Source organism: Lactuca virosa, chromosome 3 (genome assembly GCF_052849685.1).
Source record: "Lactuca virosa cultivar CGN04683 chromosome 3, Lactuca_virosa_CGN04683_v6, whole genome shotgun sequence".
Classification (NCBI taxonomy): domain Eukaryota; kingdom Viridiplantae; phylum Streptophyta; class Magnoliopsida; order Asterales; family Asteraceae; genus Lactuca; species Lactuca virosa.
In genome coordinates this window covers 121,007,791-121,027,418 of record NC_136428.1, presented here as the reverse complement: position 1 = coordinate 121,027,418, position 19,628 = coordinate 121,007,791, and the positions used below count along the sequence as shown (strand labels likewise).

Genomic DNA, 19,628 nt, shown 5'->3' with positions numbered 1-19,628 from the left:
AAATAGTGAGGGAAGCTTCCCACCCATTCTTTGAGTTTTAGGTGAGGGAAAGGAAAGTGAGGGAAATGGTGGTGTGGCCCACAAAAAGTGAGGGAAACATCCCTCCCATACCCTCCAGTCTAAACGGAACTTGGAGCGGACGGGTCGACATAAATGGCTCCGAGGGTGTGTGGTCCTACCATTTTTCTAATGTAGCAAAGTTTTTAGGTACCCAAATATTTCTAACATTTAACATAAAAAATCCCAAATAGCACAAAACACACACACACAAGCTAATCTTATAAATACACAAAGAATAAATTAAATGGAAATTTGATCCTAAACTAGGAAAGACAAATTACAAATAAAAGGTACCTTAGTTATATGCTCTTGTTTTTTCCTGCGAAATTAAGCTCCAAAAGGCTGAACTTCGGTTATATTAACTATTTTAACAATATAATTATAAACAATGGTTTAATACTTTAATTATAAATCGTCTTTAAAAAAAAAAAAAAAAAAAAAAAAAAAGCCACAGGATTTTTCATAGCTTTCAATCGTCTTTCTTTTTGTAGTGATCAGCATGAACTTCCGCTAAGCAGTGGCATGGAAAGATAGCCTGCAAAGAATCATTCAAACAAAGGTTTAATTAACTTTGAATTTCGGTTTTAATCAGAATTCAGAATTTGAATAATTCATCGATTCACTTACATTGAGTTGATTCTGCGAAACCCTAGGTCGCTTCATGGGATTTCCCGGTGGCTTCTTCCCAGTGATATAGATAAAATCCTGCTCAATTTCATGGTAAGACAGCGTAGGGAAGAACTTTCCCCTATCTGCCTTCTCCCAATTTCTTTGAACTCTTGTTGATTTTTTATTGCAATTTGGATTGCCGATCACCGACTGAAGATCCTCGGAACTTATGTTATTCAGCTTCGGTTTTGTTGCCGGAATCTTTTCTTCCTCGCCGGCGCTAACTGTTTCAACGAAACCGACCTCCGCCGGAGTAAACAACGAAGATGTCGACTTAAAACTCACCATTATCCGGGAATCACCGATCGATCTTCTTCCTTGAGGATTAACATCGTCCTCTAATTTGATGTTTCTTCGTATGGCAGAAGAATTGGCATCATGTTCGCCTGAATTTGGAGATTGTGCATCATCGACGGTTTGCATTGCAGAAACTTGATCAACTCAAATGCACCCAAAAAGGAAAAATACCCAAAATTAATGTTTCGGTGATGAATTTGTTTTGGGAAAGCAAGCAACACCGACGAGGGTTTTGATCTTTTGTTTGTGTGTGTTCTATGTGAAAATCACCGCCAAAACGTGGATTACATTACGTACGGAAAAAGTCACCATATGTTTATCCATTGTGTATGTGTCAGTGTCACTGATAATTTTTAAAGTAATTACGCCAAGGGTCCATGTCGTTTATGCTACTTTGCTCGTTTGGTCTCTAACTTATTTTTTTAATTCGGATCGTCCTTATAGTATGTTTTTATTGTGCGTTTGGTACCTACCAAACATAAAAAGATTATCTTACCCTTTATTATTTCTTATATTTTTATTAAAAAATGTTTAACCACCCTTAAAGCTCACTTTCTCCTCTATACCTTTTTTCCCCAAAACGAACGACCTCCCTCTTCTCTAAACTCAACCCTAAATCGACTAAGAATTGACAACAATCTTGTTGCATGAATCAGAATCCACTACCGCCAACAACCATGTTGCAGATATCGAAGATATAGTTCAACGATGGTCAAGCCAGATTCAAATGACTCTAATGCCTTGGGTGACTCCACAAGGTCAGCAACGATCTCCTTCGATTACCAATGATGGTGGAAGCATGGACACACCCAACCTTTATCTACGACCTCCAAAGATAGCAGTGGGCAATTTTGAAGCAAGAGTTCATCTAGGTTGCCCCTTTATGACCTAGGTATGCGTACAACAATGAATAGGAATGGTAAGCGAAAGGAGTCGATTTTTTAGGACAGTAATGGAGATGCCGATGACTCTGAAAAATCTCATTTAGTCTTCTCCCTTCTCTAACAACCACCATCACCCTTCACCCTAACCAGTGATGAAGGCAACTTCACTAATCTGACCTCTGTAACAGGCTATTACACCCTCACCGGGGCTTTTGGTTTTGATTTTCAAAATCGACCTCCTACACCTTCCGTAACCTTTGCATCTTTATTCACTAACAATGAAACTGTCTCTATTACTCGAGCTTCAGTGATGAACCTGTCATATCCATATTTCATCCATATTTATTTTCCTAGTTTTTTCCACAAATCAGATCAGAAATATATTTAAACCAAATGTGTGTTTTTCATTCTAGTTCGATTAGATTGAATGTTCGGCTTTAATGAACCGATTCTAGTTTTGATTTTAGCTTTGATTTTAGATTTGATTTATGTTTTGGATTTGATATCCATTTTTGATTTTAGATCTGATTTTTGGTTTGAATGGATTCGATGTAGTTTTTGTTTTCCAATGGCATTTTACTCGAAAAAGAAAGAAACCTGGATGAAAGAGTAATGGGGATAAATGGAAAGTGTGTAATTTTCTAGATTAATTATAAATTTATAATAATAAATTAAAAAAGAAACACACAATTAATAAAACTAATTAAAAAAAATTAATAAGGGCATAATAGTCTTTTTAGGTCAAATAGGGACCAAACGTGCAACAAAAACAAACAGTAAAGACCTTCCGAGTTAAAAAAAAATAAGTTAGGGATAAGCACGCAAATTAGCCTAAACCTCAGGGACCATTCATGTAATTTACTCTAATTTTTAAATAATAAAATTTATAATGTTTTATTAATTAACTAGTGGTGTACCCGCGTAAAGCGGCAGCCTAGATGGTTTCCTTTCGGTAATAAAATCCGGTAAATAATTTTGTTTTGGAAACATGTTGTATTCGTTGCCGCTTTGGTTTGTCAGTCAGTCTTGGTTTTTTAGGGTATGAAAAATACAATGCTATAACCAGGTAGTTTTTAAAAAATATATTGAACATCAATAGTTAGTTTTTAAGAAATCTTGAAAACGGTTAGTTTTTCAAAGGAAAAAATGAAAACGCAATGCTACTATTGGTTAGTTTTTCAATAAATATGAGAGTGTAATGCTAAACCAGCTAGTTTTCAAAAGAAAAGGAATGTGCAATTTGGTTATTGGTTAGTTTTTCAAGAAAACAAAAACTATAATACTAAAAACCGGTTAGTTTTTAAAAAAATGAAAATGCAATGCTATAACTGGTTAGTTTTTCAAAAAAATATTAAACATCAATATTATAATTGGTTAGTTTTTAAGAAATCTTGAAAATGTTAATTTTTCAGAAAAAAAAATTGCAATGCTATTATTGGTTAGTCTTCTAGAATTTTGAGAGTGCAATGCTAAAAAAAGGTTATGCAAGGGGTTTATGTTTGTTGATTACCTAATCTATGTTTGAACCGGACAACTGCATTGCGAGTATATATAATTTTAAATATTTTCATTTTTATATTTTTTTTATTTTTAAAACATCTCCAAATTTATTAATTTTGATATGGACAAAGAGACTTTTTTTCTTGTCTATAGTTATCTACCTGGGTCACACCAAACATTTTTATTAAAAACATTTAACTACAACATTTTATTATTTGAAATACAAATAAAAATAAATGAAATGACTCTTAATGAAGTGGAAGACATTACAATTTTTGAAATAGTTTATTTTGGTTTTAGTTCATGTTCAAAGTTTTATCTAATAGTTCATAATGATATGCAAACTTTTAAAGTTTATGAAAAAGAACATATATAAATTGTGTAATACATTGTTTTGTTAAAATCTTTATTGTTCATTTAATTATATTTACTCTTATCATGTTTTATTTAGATATTGATCTAAATACGTTGAAAAAAAATAAAAATGTTATATGATTATAAAAAATTAATATGTTGTTTACAACCTAACATGTTTTCGCTGTAGCAGCAACCTAACATCACGCATACAAAAATAAAACATGAAATCATTTCAACGAACCAACAAATGTAAACTTTGGTGCTTCTTCTTAATCACCATTACTTTCAACTTTAGTATGAACTTCTTGTTCTTCTTTTTTAGGTTCGGCCTTTTTTTTAGTCTCTTTTGTTTGAGATGTTTTTTTTTTTTGGAAAAAACAATAGCTGAAAAAACTTATGTTTGTTTCACCGCACCAAGGTACAAATTACATATCCTGATGATGTCAGCAAGTGTCAAGTTGTGTCCAACCAAGAAGGTATTTGAGACAAGATATGTGTTTAGGGCACCAAGAGTTCTCTTTAGTCCAACAATTGAAGCATCATCCACCTTTAATGCGTGTTAAAAAGAAGTCTTATAGAAAGGATGTCATAAATAAAGAAGGTAAATTAGTAATTGGTAAACTGTAAATAATCGGAGCTAACATATTTAGTATAAACAAATCTAAGCATTAAGCATTTTACAAATTTGTGTCGAATTCTAGTGAAAAGAAATCAATTCATTGCTCGATTTGTCCCTGGAAAACATTAAATGAAGAAAAAGCTATAAGTACATGAATTTTAGAAAAATAATCTATCAAGAAATGGTCAAACTTACATATTCAATAGGTGAAGATCCAAAAAGAGAAGTGTCAACCTTCAGGCAGACAACTATGATGAAAAAAGATACCAGAATAAGGTCCCGTTTGATAGTTTCTATCTGGGAAAGTGTTGTCTGGTAAAGTGTTGTCTGGGAAAGTTTTCTGATAGGGAAAGAAACCATGTGTAACGCCCCGATTCTCAGGTATTGTTTAAATAAGAATTTATTTGGTTTCAAGGCTTACTCGACGAGTTGGTTGCCCTACTCGTCGAGTAGCAACGGGCTTGGTACGCTTGTTTAGTGACCTAATCGTCAAGTCCATGAAGGGACTCGACGAGTAGGAGTTGGCAGAGGAAACCCTAAATTCCGGGGTTTTGCACCCTATTTAAGGAAGCATAAGCCTCCTTTGGCCTCTTTGCAGTCCTTTGAGAGCTCAGAAAACCCTAATTCGTGTGGTGTTTCATTCTTGTGTGTGTAAAGCTTTGGAGAGGAGATCTTTTGAGAAGAGGAGCTTGGGGAACAAAAGGCTAGGAGCAAGGAAGTGTGGGAAATCAGAAATCTACCTCAGATAGCATCATTTGGAGGTATCAAGTCGTCACCTTTTCTCCTTTTTCTTTCTAGACCTCTTTTGGTTGAGATCTAGGGTTTTTATGGTTTGGTTGAGATGGTAATGTGGGATAAGAGCTAGATCTGAAGTTGTAACTTCAGATCTGTAACCTTCTTGGGTTCTAGAGTCATAAAGCTCCGAATTTGGTCATGTATGAAACCTCTTTTAGTATGAAACCCCCATTGTGAGCTTGGATTTGGAATTAAGAGCCTTTGTAGCTATGCATGCACGTAAAGTTTGCAACTTTACGTGAAAAGCATGCCTTAGAAGCTTGGATCTGTAGTTTGGAGCTGCTGCATGGCTCAAATGAGTCTGTATGGCAAAAAGGATTGAAGGGACTCGGCGAGTCGCATGGTCGACTCGGCGAGTCATATGAAGATAGGCATGAACTCGGCGAGTTGGAAGAACAACTCGGCGAGTCCAATAAAGATTATCGTAGACTCGACGAGTGGATGAACAACTCGGCGAGTCGGATGAGTGTTGAGAGAAAAACTTTGACACACACTTGAACAAACGTTAGAACAAGTATATTTCGGAATAGTTAATCTCGAAGGATCTAAAAGCTCAACAATAATATTAATAAGTTAGAGTTAGATAGTTAGAGAGTAAGTTGCGGAAAAGTAAAGAAATGAAATGACAACAATTGTTATATCAAGAATACACATAAGTTGATTCATAACGAGGAATGCATTCAAGCCAAGTTAATAAGTAAGATCAAACTTAGTGATTAAGTCACAAAAGACTTGCTCTGAAGAGAGATTGTAATCAGTTATATTTTAGTAAGATTTGTGAGTAAGAAGAGATGAGTAATTAGATAGAGAGATAAAAAGATAACTTCAGAGATGTGTATTCAGAATGATAGATCCGTTATGAATACAAGAGAATGAGCTCTATTTATAGAGACTCAAGGAGTTACATTAGATTCAATCTCTAAGAGTAGCCATGCAAGGCATACTGGACAATAGAGAGAATTAAAAAAAGACAAAATAAACTAAGTAACAAAGAGTGACTACGGTTGGCTTTGATGACTTCGGATGCTGAAGTGGGAGCTTGACTACGGTAGCTTGTTGGCTGCGGTAGCTGAAGTTCAAGAGGGTCACTTTTCATGATTCAACAATTTCCCCCTAAGTGACCTCTTTAACTTTTTGTTCAGCTATCAAGTTTAAGAAACTTGATCAGGATCCACCAAAACTTCCTGATGTTTTCCAACCAAGTGATTCTCCTTAAAATCTCGAACTTGACTTCGGCAGTTGTATGCTTTGATCTTTCGACTGCGGTTTGGCAGATTTCAAGTTGCTTCCTGGTGAGGTGATTCATGACAGTCATAGGAATAAAGTATTTGACTTTATCGGTCTTCCTTTTGAAAATGAATCCAAGTTCAGGGAAGTTGGTTACACCTAAGGATCTTTCTTGATAACCTTCGGTAAGCATCGGTGCAGGATCGAGTGGTGGTAGATCAAACTTCTTGGCAATGGTGGGGTAAATGTCCGCGTCGATTTTAGCAAAATCATAGACAGTCTCCTTCGAAAACGTACTAGCTCTTTCAAGAGCTATCTTCATCTTCGGGTGTTTCTCCGACTTGTTCTGGAACACCTTTGCTATGAAAAAGATTTCTTCAGGATTCATGCAGGGGAAGTCAGCTTGGGTGCGGACATAGTCGTGTTCCCTTCTAGTGAGAGTGTATTGGATGAAGTCAGCCTTCATGAACTTCCGAGGCTTGTAGTTTTTGACTGCGGATGGTCTGTCGTTAGACCAGATTTTCTCAATGGTAGAGGAATGCTTAGCATAAAAATGGTTAAGTCTCTCGAATTCCATTGGCAGTCTTTTGTGGTCTGGAAGGCTGCGGTCAAATGGCTCAAACACTGTGAAGTATTTAGCATTTGGGGAGATTGGAACATCCCAGTAGCCATCCGAGGGGGGTTCAACATATGTGAGGTATGGTTTGTAGTCATCATCCAGCAGTCTGCGGTGAGGATTGATCCAGGAGTTTATCAAGGATTCATCCATGATAGTGTCAAAACCGCATTCTCTCCATATAAGCTCAGCAAGTTTAGTTGCTTTCCAATCTTTTTTCCTTTGGGTAGTGGCAGGGGAGTCGTTTGAGCTTGGAGAGGACATGTGATCCACCAGATTTTTGAAGTGAGGAGGGGTTTCTGGTTTCTCAGGAGTGATCTCCTTTTGCGGTGGAGTGTTATGAGGTGGAGTATGATGAGATGGTTGCGGTGAGGGTTGCGGTGTAGGAATTCTTTCTGTACTGATGGGGGGCTTTGATGTTGTGAGATGCTTTTGGAGTGATGGTCTTCTTCTTCTTCACTTCCCCCTCTTGAGGAATGCAAAGCAGGAGCTTCCTCAAGCCATTTTCGAAGGCCATTAACTTTGGTAACACTTCCTGAAACTGGGCTTTAAGGGCATCTGCCAACTGTTGATTATTGGGGATGGTGGAGTTGAAGAGCAGCCTGTGAATTTCCTTGGTGAGTTGAAGGATTTCTGGGACATGGAAATTGGTTGACAAAGATCTTTGCAGGAGGTTGATTGTAGCTTGAAGGGCTGAGATAGTGGACTCATATGCAGTGTGAGTCTCAGCTATCAGGTTTTGAGATTGGGTGGCTTGATCCGCAATGGCTGCTTGTAGATCTTTCTTGATTGCGGTCACCTCAGAGATGAGGCGTTTCGCAGCAGCCATGAAGTCCTTGTGATCTGCTTGTCGATTGTTGTCAAGGGACCGGATTCCCATTTCAACTTTGAGGGAGTTGCGCTCAGCAACCAATCGCTCACGAATTTCCAAGCGTTCGATTCTTTCGATCAATGACTGCGGTCCGGGTGTATCTTCTGGTTGCGGTTGAGTTGGCTTGACCGCAGCAAGAATTTGATCGACCTTTGCTTGCAGGCTCAAAAATTCCTTTCTTGTTACAACATTCTTCTTCTTTTTCTTCTTCTCTTTGGGCTTAGAAGTGGAATGGTGAGAGCCACTGGATTCTTCTTCTTCATCAAACATCATAAGATCATCATCAGAGGGAGAGGGTTTGTTTACCTCTTGTAGATCAATATCATCAAAACTGAAGGTGGGAGCAGAGCTGACTTCTATTGCGGTTCCTTCGTCTTGTGAGTTTTGAACAGTGGGAGTTGGAGGGACTTTGGAAGCATTTTGATCAGCAGTTGCTTCTTGAGTCTTGCAGAGAGTTTCTACCATATCAGACATCCAGTCTTGAACTTTCAGTATGGTGGCTACGGTATTGGCATTGTTAATTTCATCTGCCCAATACTTAGCCACAAAATGGATTTCATGTTCCTTCTGCTGCTGTTGCTTGATTTGTTGTTCTTTGCGTGCTTGGAATGCCCTACGGAAAGCGGCATATTTCTTGATGTCTGCCTCAGATACCGGAGTATAGTTTAACCATGAGTCATTAGAGTCTTCACCGTCAAATCCTTTGAATCGCACCGAAGTGTCCTTCGGGTCCACGGATCCACGGATCCTTGCACATTTATGCTCACCGTGCCTAAACCACCTGTTACAGATGTAAGCAGAGTAGGATTTCCTGAGCTTCCTCGGTCTCCTTGACCCGTAGTCAAGTTTGGCCTCGGCTCAGTTCTGGCAAGGGCGGAAGAAGTGCCCTGCGGTTGGGAAGGTGTTTGAAGTGTATGGGTGACATTCAAGAGGATGGAGTTCAACTCCTCAGGGGAAAAGAAATGCAGTCGGGAAGCCCTGGAGACCTTAGGGCGAGAACCAGTGTTATCCTCTTTGGATTGAACTGGGGGGTGTCTCCACGATGAGATGAAACAGACTCACTTTCTGAACCGGAATGGTATTCGATTGTGGAGTTGAATGGGTCTGCGTCCACCCCAAGGACTATCGGAGCCTTTTGAGAGGCTGAGGTATCAGTCCGGTCACGCATATGGCCAGTGGGATTGGTTTTTCTTTTCTTAAGGATGGCAATTGGTTGTGCATCCTCATCAAAGTCACTGTCATGTGTGGTTGCGGTAGGTTTGGTTTTGCGTTTCTTGGAGGGTGCGGTTGGTTTGGGAGCATCTTTCTTAGGGATTCTTTGTTTCTTGGAGATGTTGCAGGGGCCTTGACGGGTTGAGGCCAGTTTCTTTCTTATTTGAGAAAGATTTGAGAGAGTAGGGGAGGAAGGGACTGCGGTACTTCCAGGGGTAATGATTGCGGATGGGGTCTGAAGAGGCGGGGTAGGAAGGTATGGGGCAATACCTTCCGTAGCCTCAATATGATCTGAGACATCAACAGTCTCAAGACCAAGAGTGGTGAGAATGTGGGTTGGAAGTCTTCTAATTGGTCCAAAAACAGATTGATCAGATGAGGGATTGTACCTTTTAAGATCCTTGGTGACAAAGAAGTCGATGTCGTTGCCCATGCTTATTCCTGCGTCCGCATGGAGGTCTGAAATGCAGAGGTACCAAAATCTTGCAAACTTAAGCTCGGTAGGGTTCTCCCTTGGGCTCTCCTTGGGAATGTATTGTAGAAAATCATCCCATAGAATCTGACCGTAGTTCACATCGTGGCCAGTGAAAATACTCCATACTAACTCCAAGAGTTTGAGTCCCATGTTATCCGTGCCTCCGGTTCTGCCGGATAGACTGCGGATGACAAAATGGCAAACGAATTGCCAGACCGCAGGCAGTTGGTTCTTCTTGAATTATCCAATGCCTTTGATTTTCTTCTGATAACCCATTTGGTAAAGTGCAGAAGTGATGTCCGCCATGGATGGAGTAAAAATTTTGATGGAAGGATGAACAAGAAGGTTAATGGCAGAGAGAAACTTTTCTTTGGACAGAATGACCAAAGAATCGTTAGCTAGGTTAAGATATACTTCTTGTGGGTTCTCGAGTGGGTGATATGCTGAAAAGGCACATTTGAAGAGGGTTGAAAGGGGAACAACGTCTGTAAACGAATCGAATGGGCCAAACAGGGGGTGATTGTTCAAGAACTTGATCATCAGCTTGATCGGAGCATTGTAAGATGAATGGTCTTCGAATATAGCCCTGAAATTGCTTGATGCTATCGTAGGAGCGGGATGTCTTGAAGCAGAGTCTGAACCAGTAGGGTTCACTGATCCAGAAGCTTTGGATTGTTTCTTGGATACACCGTATTTCACCATTGTAGCAGTTTGAGAGAAAGTGTAGAAAACAGAGTACGATAATGGAGAAAGGATTCAATGTTCAGAGAGCGTAAACTGTTCTTGGGGAAGAAGAAGGGTTTTTATAGGGGCTTAAGGGAGCGGGAAACATTTTTTTACCCTAGGTAAAAAGGATAAGGTAAAAAAATATTTGGGGGTTCTTGTGATTTGGGAGGTGAAATCTCAGCCACATATTTTGAAACGATTTAAATTTTTGAGATTTTACCAAAAAAGGGTTTGCATTTAATGAAAAGTCAGACGTACATCATCACTTCTGGTGATCGTGTGGTGAGGGGAAAAGAAGTTGTAACGGATGGGACGTGCTGGGTAAGAGGAAAAGACAGATTAAGGATTTGTTTATGGAAAAATGTTCTTTTTGTCATCATTCCTAAAATAGGTCTGACACAAGGTTTATTCAAAAAGAGAATGAGACAGTTTCTCAAGGAACGTTTTTATTTAATGTTTTATTTAATGAAGGATCATTAAATAGCACACCATGATTCAAGGATAATGGAGAAAGGATTCAATGTTCAGAGAGCGTAAACTGTTCTTGGGGAAGAAGAAGGGTTTTTATAGGGGCTTAAAGGAGCGGGAAACGTTTTTTTACCCTAGGTGAAAAGGATAAGGTAAAAAAATATTTGGGGGTTCTTGTGATTTGGGAGGTGAAATCTCAGCCACATATTTTGAAACGGTTTAAATTTTTGAGATTTTACCAAAAAAGGGTTTGCATTTAATGAAAAGTCAGACGTACATCATCACTTCTGGTGATCGTGTGGTGAGGGGAAAAGAAGTTGTAACGGATGGGACGTGTTGGGTAAGAAGAAAAGACAGATTAAGGATTTGTTTATGGAAAAATGTTCTTTTTGTCATCATTCCTAAAATAGGTCTGACACAAGGTTTATTCAAAAAGAGAATGAGACAGTTTCTCAAGGAACGTTTTTATTTAATGTTTTATTTAATGAAGGATCATTAAATAGCACACCATGATTCAAGGATTAATAAAACACTTGAGAAATTATCAATGTGATTGCGGATGGAAACTTCCTTGCGGATGGATCCTTTGCTATTGCGGATGGATCATTCATTGCGGATGGGTAGATGTATGACTGCAGTAGAAGAACTGAGGAGAGCACTTGTACAATAAGTTAGTAATAACAAACAATAAGGACCAGTGAAGGATAAATATGATATATGGTTGCGGTACATAGACTGCGGTACACAGGATATACCAAAACCATCTATCATAAGTAACTTTCAGTTAGGACCGCAACAGAGACCAAGGATGGTCTGCAGTACCTATTAATTCAAGAAGAATTGAGGGTCCGGATTCATCATTCCTAACATTTGTAAGAAAGTATTAAGCTTTTTAGAGTCAAGTGCCTTTATGAACACATCAGCAATCTCTTCATGAGTATGGACAAAGATAAGTTCAATGTTACCTTTCAGGATGTGGTCTTTGATGAAGTGATACCGTAGTTCAATATGCTTGGTCTTGGAGTGCTGAATAGGATTATGAGAAATCGCTATAGCACTTTCAGAGTCACAGTAAATTGGTATCCGCAACATTCTGTATCCGTAGTCCATAAGTTGTGTCTTCATCCATAGGACTTGTGAACAACAACTGGCTGCGGCCACATATCCAGCTTCTGCGATAGACAGAGATACACAACTTTGTTTCCTTGATGACCAGCTGACGAGTCTTCCACCCAGAAATTGACATCCACCTGAGGTGCTTTTTCGATCTAGTCTGCATCCGGCGTGATCCGCATCTGTGAATGCTTGAAGGCTGAAATCATTGTCTGCGGGGTACCATAATCCAAGAGACTTGCTTCCTTTCAAGTACCGTAGAATTTTTTTGGCTGCGGTCATATGTGACACTTTTGGGTCAGCCTGATACCTTGCGCATACACGTGTGGCAAAGACAATGTCTGGCCTGCTTGCGGTGAGGTACATCAAAGAGCCTATGATACCTCTATAAGTCTTGTGATCCACAGATTCACCTGGGGGATCAGCAGAGATCTTATATCTGAAGGCCATGGGGACCTTAGCCGAAGAACAGTTGTCCATAGAATATTTCTTTAACAGTTCAGTGGTGTATTTCTCCTGATGAATGAATATCCCTTGTGGTACTTGTTTCACTTGAAGTCCTAGAAAGAAGTTAATCTCTCTATTCATGCTCATTTTGAACTTGTTGGTCATGAGCTTAGCAAATTCATCCACCATTCCTTGATCAGTCGATCCGAAGATGATATCATCCACATATATTTGTACAAGCATAAGGTGATCACCATTTGCCTTTCTAAATAAAGTGGGATCAATCACTCCTATTTTGTATCCGGACGGGACAAGAAATTCAGAGAGAGTCTCGTACCACGCTCTTGGGGCTTGCTTCAGACCGTAGACTGCTTTTTCAAGTTTGTAGTAGTGGTCTGGGAATTCAATACTTTCAAAGCCTGGAGGTTGCTGAAGATAAACCTCTTCTTTTAATTCCCCATTGAGAAATGTACTCTTAACGTCCATTTGGTGTACCTTGACGTTCTTGTGGGCTGCGTATGCTAAGAAGATTCGGATGGCTTCCATTCGTGCCACCGGAGCATACGTTTCATCATAGTCAACACCTTAAAGTTGACTGTAGCCCTTTGCAACTAACCTTGCCTTGTTTCTGACTACCGCACCAGATTCATCCAGCTTGTTTTTGAATACCCATCTAGTACCAACAATGGTGTGACCATGTGGCTTTGGGATGAGCTGCCACACTTTGTTTCTTTTGAATTCTTCAAGCTCTTCTTGCATTGCGGATATCCAATCAGGTTCTAGTAATGCTTCTTTGATCGTTCGAGACTCGACCGAGGACATAAAGGCTGTGTAGTGACAATGATCAGACAAGTCCTTGGAAGATCGAATTTGGATACCAGCGGATGGGTTGCCAATGATTTAACCTGGTGGGTGGTCCTTCGTCCATACGTGTAGACGCGGTTGCAAATGATCAGCAGCTGCAGTAGAGGGAATGTCTTCGATATCAGAAGACTCTGCATTTGGAGATGGCAGTTCCCCCTGGACTTGAGAACATCCTGCGGAATCATCTAGGATTGTTGGGGCGAGAATGGAATTTCCTTGAGCAGTTGGAAGAGGTTCCCCCTGGATTGCTGATGGGAGTTCCTCTGGAACCTGAGAAGGTTCCCCCTGGACTGCAGATGGAAGAGTGATAATCTTAGAGTCTGTTCTTGTGTCAATGTTCTCTATGTTTTCATCATCCGAGTCCGAATAGACGTTTGATGGTAATGATTCTCTGCGGATGGGAACTTGAGCTATATCAAGTACTGGAACCTCGATGGTTGTTGCTTGATCCGGAGTAGAGCTTTCCCCCTCAACCGGCGAGGTGGAAGTATTGAGAGATGCTACTTCGGATAGTGAAGGACCAGATACATCAGCGTGTCGTTGTTGAGCTTCTTGAGACACAAGGACTTCAGATAACTTGGTTGTTTCTACAGGGTCGAAGAGATCGTCATAATTGACTTCAACAAGATTTAATGGACCCGAAGAGGCAGGAATATCACTTTCCAGGATTGCGGTGGTTTCAGTGGATGGATGGGTGTTGCGGATGTGATAGTCATCAAATTTAACATCGAAGCTTTCAATGATCAACCTTGTGTGTCTAATGAGAACTCGATAAGCAACCTTGTTAGTGGAGTAGCCAAGGAAGATGCCTTCATCAGACTTCGGTGCAAACTTGTTAAGCTGATCTCTGTTGTTGATCACAAAACATCTACACCCAAAGATATGAAAGAAGCGAACATTTGGCTTGCGGTTGTTAAGGCCCTCATACGGTGTTTTATTGAGGCGTTTGCACACAATGCTTCGGTTTTGTACAAAGCATGCGGTTGCTACAGCTGTTGGATAAGGTGTCTAAGTCCATAACTATTTCTGGTATGTACTTGACCCGACCCGGCATGGTCCATTTGGGTTGCATGGCACCATGCAATTGGATAAACTAAAATGAGAGAAATAACACTTATGGTTTATTAATATATTATAAGTTCTAATATATTAATAATATTATTTAATTAGTTTGATCAAGAATTAATTAAGTGATCAAAAGATAACTAATTAAATATATGGGTAGATTATGTAAATCTTCCATATCTTATATAGTGGGCTAAGAGGCTCCATGGATTATCAAGTTGGGTTCCACCCATAGGATGCTCCATGGGAGTTACAAACCCATGGGTCATGGAAATGAAGAGTCATGACACATTAGGGTTTACATGGTGTAACCCTAGATGTGTCAACACTATATAAGAAACCCATTCTCCACCAAAATTGGCGACACATAAGAAACAAGAGGGCTAGGCCGATTTTAGAAGTGTGTATTCTCTCTAAAGTCATTCCAAAAGCATTTGGTGTTGTGTGAAGCATTTGAGGCATCACACTTGGGGTGCTAGGCTCACAAGGTTTCAAGGATCATAAGCAACAACAAGGTAAGTTATTCTATCTTTCATGCAAGTTAAAATTTGTTCCCCATGTATGCTAGATAAGAATATAACCTTGGAATTCAACTTTGCATGATAATTAGACAAACATAGATCCAAGGTTATTAGGGTTGCATGTACACTTAGGAAGTGTTAGAATGCTCAAAACCCATCAGTGGTATCAGAGCCTAGGTTTGTTTGTTGTTGTTTTTTTGTGCAAGTTACTCGTCGAGTCTGTTCTTGCACTCGACGAGTATAGGCTGCAGTTTTCAGAATTTCGACATTTGTTGCTGGAAATGGACTAGAAACATTATCCTAAACTGTTTTGGTGTTTTAAAACTTGTTTTAGATGGTGTAATGTTTATGCTAATCCATTTACAATGGCAATTATCAAAATTACAAGTTTTTTTAAGTGTAATTTTTGATTCTTGAAAGTGTTCATATTCATGTTCTTGAACTTATGAAGATTAGATGATCATAGGAATTGTTTGTAACCTTCATGGTAGTTTAATTCATGATCATAATGTGTTTTAATGGAGTCCATAACTTGTCCTCAAGTTATGGAAAACCAAAAGTCTCACTTTTATTAAAGCCATTAAAAGAACACAAGAGTTATAAAAATGAAGGGTCTCATTTTTATTACTCAATTAATTCATAAGTTATAAGAAATGAAAAGTTTTGGAAGTTTACAAAACTTGCCCTCAAGTTTTGGAACATGTAAAGTCATGATTAAAACTTTAGTTCCAACCCTTAGAATTTTAAAAGTTAAAATTCAACCCTTATACTTTATAATATTATAAGTTACTAATATATATATGTATAACGTCAAGTCGTCTTACCGCTAGTACGCCTCATTCACGAAGCCGGTCTATAAGGGGGGTATAAGGTTGTTGCCTATAAAATGGAAACTTAATGGGTGTCCACTCTCACCCACCGCTTCCTTGATCGGTGGAGGGTCGTTAGCCGAACGGGTAAGACAAGGACTTATAAATTCTCATTAAAAGTATGATGAATATTATAAAGTAACTAAATGCTTTTATTAAATTCCCAATCTTAGTTACTTTAGGAAAATGTGAATAAGGTGCTAATCCATGAAATTACACTTTACACTTTGTTTAAGTCGTTGGTGGAGCGTGGGTGGTTAACCGGCACACTAATTGGGACTTAACAAGGTAGGTAAAGGGTGACTTAAGGTTTACCATAGCATCGGTGGAGCGTGTGTGGTTTACCGGCACATCGATTGAGTGATAAACCTTGAGGGTACCAAGTGATTTGCATGGTTACTTCACACCTCGTTTTGTGATGCTCGGTATCCCAGTCACAAAACTTGGAGGGCACACTCGAGATTGAAACATGCCTTTGAAAAGTTCATTGAATCTCAAAAGAATCTAGGAATTTCTAAAGAACCAATTAAAAAACCTAATATTTATATTTCGTTTTTCAAGGTGGAAATTGGTGAATCGTCATTCACCTACCTTTCAAATATGTTATAGCTTGGATTACAGCATACCTCTTCTAAGTTATAATATATTGTGATTGGATCCTAGCCTTAATATTACATTTGAGTGTTTTATTAAGGACTCTCTTAATATCTAAACTAATCTTGTTCTCTTCTTTCAGATGTCTTCAAACAATGCTGCTTCTCGCTCTAATCCTAATGGCTCCTTTACCTTTATGAACTTGTGTGGGAAAGTCACTTTTGATGGATCCAACTTCAATGAATGGATCAGAAACATCAGGATGATTACCCGCTACGAGGACAAAGAATATGTCCTTAACAAGGAGCTTAAGGAGATTGATGAGACCACTGCAACTCCCCAGGAGATCGCTGACTTTCGGGCACATGAAAGGGATGCTACAAAAGTGGCATGCATCATGTTGGCCACCATGACAACGGAACTCCAAAAGTCCTATGAGGACTTCTACCCTTTTGAAATGCACCAAGATCTGATGGAAAGATACCATCAAAGTGCACGACAAGAGAGGTATGAAATCATATGCTCTATCATAACAACCATGATGAAGGACGGGGAATCCGTCACGAGCCACATGCAGAAAATGCAAAGGTATGTGGATCGGTTGCTGAAGCTTAATGTGAACTTCCCTGAGGAGCTTGCAATAGATATCATTTTGCACTCCTTACCATCGTGCTATGATCAATTCCGCATGACATATCACATGAATAAGGAAGAGGTCACACTCAGCAAACTTCAGGGACTCCTCAAGACCGCAGAAATAGGTCTTAAGGGTAAGTCGGTTGTTAACACTCCTACTCCAAACTCCGTCCCGGTTTTGGCAATCGGGAAAGGTAGAGGGAAGAAGAGGAAGAGCTCTACGAAGGGTACCAAGGCTAGGACCCTTGATGGCTCTTCTTCAAGTGGAACCAAGAAAGGTTTTGTCACTCCTTCTTCTGACCCTAAAGAGGCTGAATGCTTCTATTGCCATGAAAAGTCACATTGGAAGCGGAACTGCCCAAAGTACCAGCAAGATGTGAAGGATGGGAAAGTTAAACCCAACCATGCAGGTATTTACACTATCTTATCTAATAACTCACCCCATTCTAACTCTTGGGTCCTTGATACCGGTTGTGGTATTCATATATGTTCTGATTTGCAGGGACTAAGAAGAAGTGAGAATGTGGAGCATGGAAGAATAAACTTAATCATGGGGAATAGGAAAGCTTTACCTGCCACCAAGATTGTAGTTTATACTTTATCGCTAAGTAGTGGGTTTAGTTTAGATTTGAATAAATGTTGTTATTCGCCAGAAATGGCAAGAAATATTATTTCCTTTCATGCATTGTATAAACAAGGTTTCACCTTTTCATTTGATAATGAAGTTGGTTCGATTAATGCTTTCTTTAATAATGTTCTTTATTTTAAAGCATTACCTTGTGATGGTGTGTATGAAACTATATCTGTGGTTGATAACTTAGGAAATAATGTATTGTGTATTGATTCTGTTAATGATAATAACTTGGATAAAGCATCATTATGGCATTGTCGTCTTGGGCATATAAGCAAGAAACGCATAGGCCAACTCCAAAAGGATGGAGTATTGGAGTCATTTGACCTAAAGTCAGATGATAGTTGCGAATCATGCTTACTTGGAAAAATGACAAAGTCACCCTTCACAGGTTCTTGTGAGAGAGGTGAAGGTTTGTTGGATCTTATACACACGGATGTGTGTGGGCCCTTCAAACATGCCACAAGGGATGCTAATCATTATTATTTGACTTTTACTGATGATTACAGTAGATATGGATATGTCTACTTAATCAAGCATAAGTCAGAGACTTTTGAGAGGTTTAAAGAGTTTAAACAGGAAGTCGAGAATCAATTGGGCAGGAACATTAAGATGCTTCGATCCGATCGAGGTGGTGAGTATCTTAGTTCAGAGTTCCTCGACTATCTTAGGGAATGTGGGATTGTCTCACAATTGACACCTCCCAGGACACCGCAGTTGAATGGTGTAGTTGAGAGGCGTAATCGAACCTTGTTGGATATGGTTCGTTCCATGATGAGTCGAGCTTCACTACCAATCTCATTTTGGGGGTATGCCTTAGAGACTGCCTCCCATATCCTTAATCTAGTTCCCACAAAGAAAGTTGCCAAAACTCCTCATGATATGTGGACTGGTAAAGTACCCAAACTAGACCACATTAAGATTTGGGGTTGCGAGGCTTTCGTGAGACGCGAGACTCATGATAAGCTTGAACCTCGAAGTGAGAGGTGTATTTTCATCGGCTACCCACAGAAATCCTTTGGTTACCTCTTCTACAGACCTAGTGAGAATGTGGTCTTTGTAGCTAGGAGGGCTTTCTTTCGAGAGAGAGAGAGAGAGTTCATAAGCCAAGGAGACAGTGGGAGGCAAGTTGACCTTGAAGAAATTCAAGAGTCAAGTGGTGAAGGAACTTCAAACCCTAGCACTCAACTTGAGGAGGAAACTTCGGTTGAGCCAATTGACAAGTCTGTACCTCTGAGGCGTTCCACAAGGGTTAGGAATGCACCTGAGCATTACTATGGATTCCATATTACTGCGAAAGGTGATACACTTATCAGTGATGAGACACTGATAGGTCTGCATGAACCTAACAGTTACGCGGAAGCCATGGCAGGCCCTGAGTCAGCCAAGTGGAAAGAGGCAATGGACAGCGAGATACAGTCCATGTATGACAATCAAGTTTGGAACTTGGTTGAGAATGTACCAGGTCGTAAGACTGTAGGGTGCAAATGCATCTTCAAGAAGAAGACCGACATGGATGGTAATGTACACACTTATAAGGCACGACTGGTTGCAAAGGGTTTCTCACAAACTCCGGGAGTTGATTATGATGAGACCTTTTCTCCAGTGGCCAAGATTAAGTCTATTAGGGTTTTGTTAGCCATAGCCGCATTTCATGACTATGAAATATGGCAAATGGATGTCAAAACCGCTTTCCTTAATGGAAAGTTGGCTGAGGATGTTTACATGAGTCAGCCAGAGGGTTTTGTCAACACAGAGTACCCTAATAGAGTGTGTAAGCTTGAGAAATCCATTTATGGGTTAAAGCAAGCACCTCGCAGATGGAATCTTTGCTTTGATGAGAAAGTCAAGGAATTTGGCTTTTCTAGGAGTGAAGATGAATCTTGTGTATATGTCAAGGCTAGTGGGAGTATAGTTAGCTTTTTGGTATTGTATGTGGATGACATACTACTCATAGGAAATGACATCCCAACTCTGCAGGAAGTTAAGTCCTGGCTTGGGAAGTGTTTCTCTATGAAGGACCTAGGAGAAGCTGCCTATATTCTAGGGATAAGGATCTTGAGAGACCGGAGTAAAAGACTAATTGGACTTAGTCAGAGTACTTACTTGGAT

At 39.5% G+C, this 19,628-nt stretch overlaps 1 protein-coding gene across 1 annotated transcript; it reads right to left on the bottom strand.

Annotated features, from left to right (window-relative positions):
• Positions 1 to 262: 262 nt before the first annotated feature.
• On the bottom strand, positions 263 to 1,152 carry LOC145162582 (uncharacterized). The gene is made up of 2 exons (XM_079081686.1): positions 688 to 1,152; positions 263 to 595 (listed from the first exon to the last, which is right to left on the bottom strand). Exons 1-2 carry the CDS (start codon positions 1,150 to 1,152, stop codon positions 530 to 532), a joined length of 531 nt encoding a protein of 176 aa, XP_078937812.1. The 3' UTR covers positions 263 to 529.
• Positions 1,153 to 19,628: the final 18,476 nt, after the last annotated feature.

Bases quoted from the DNA above. Each gene is read 5' to 3' on its own strand.
- LOC145162582 (XM_079081686.1), bottom strand. From the start codon at position 1,152: ATGCAAACCGTCGATGATGCACAATCTCCAAATTCAGGCGAACATGAT. The intron at 596-687 runs GTAAGTGAATCG...GATTCTTTGCAG, and splicing joins TTTCGCAGAATCAACTCAAT to GCTATCTTTCCATGCCACTG.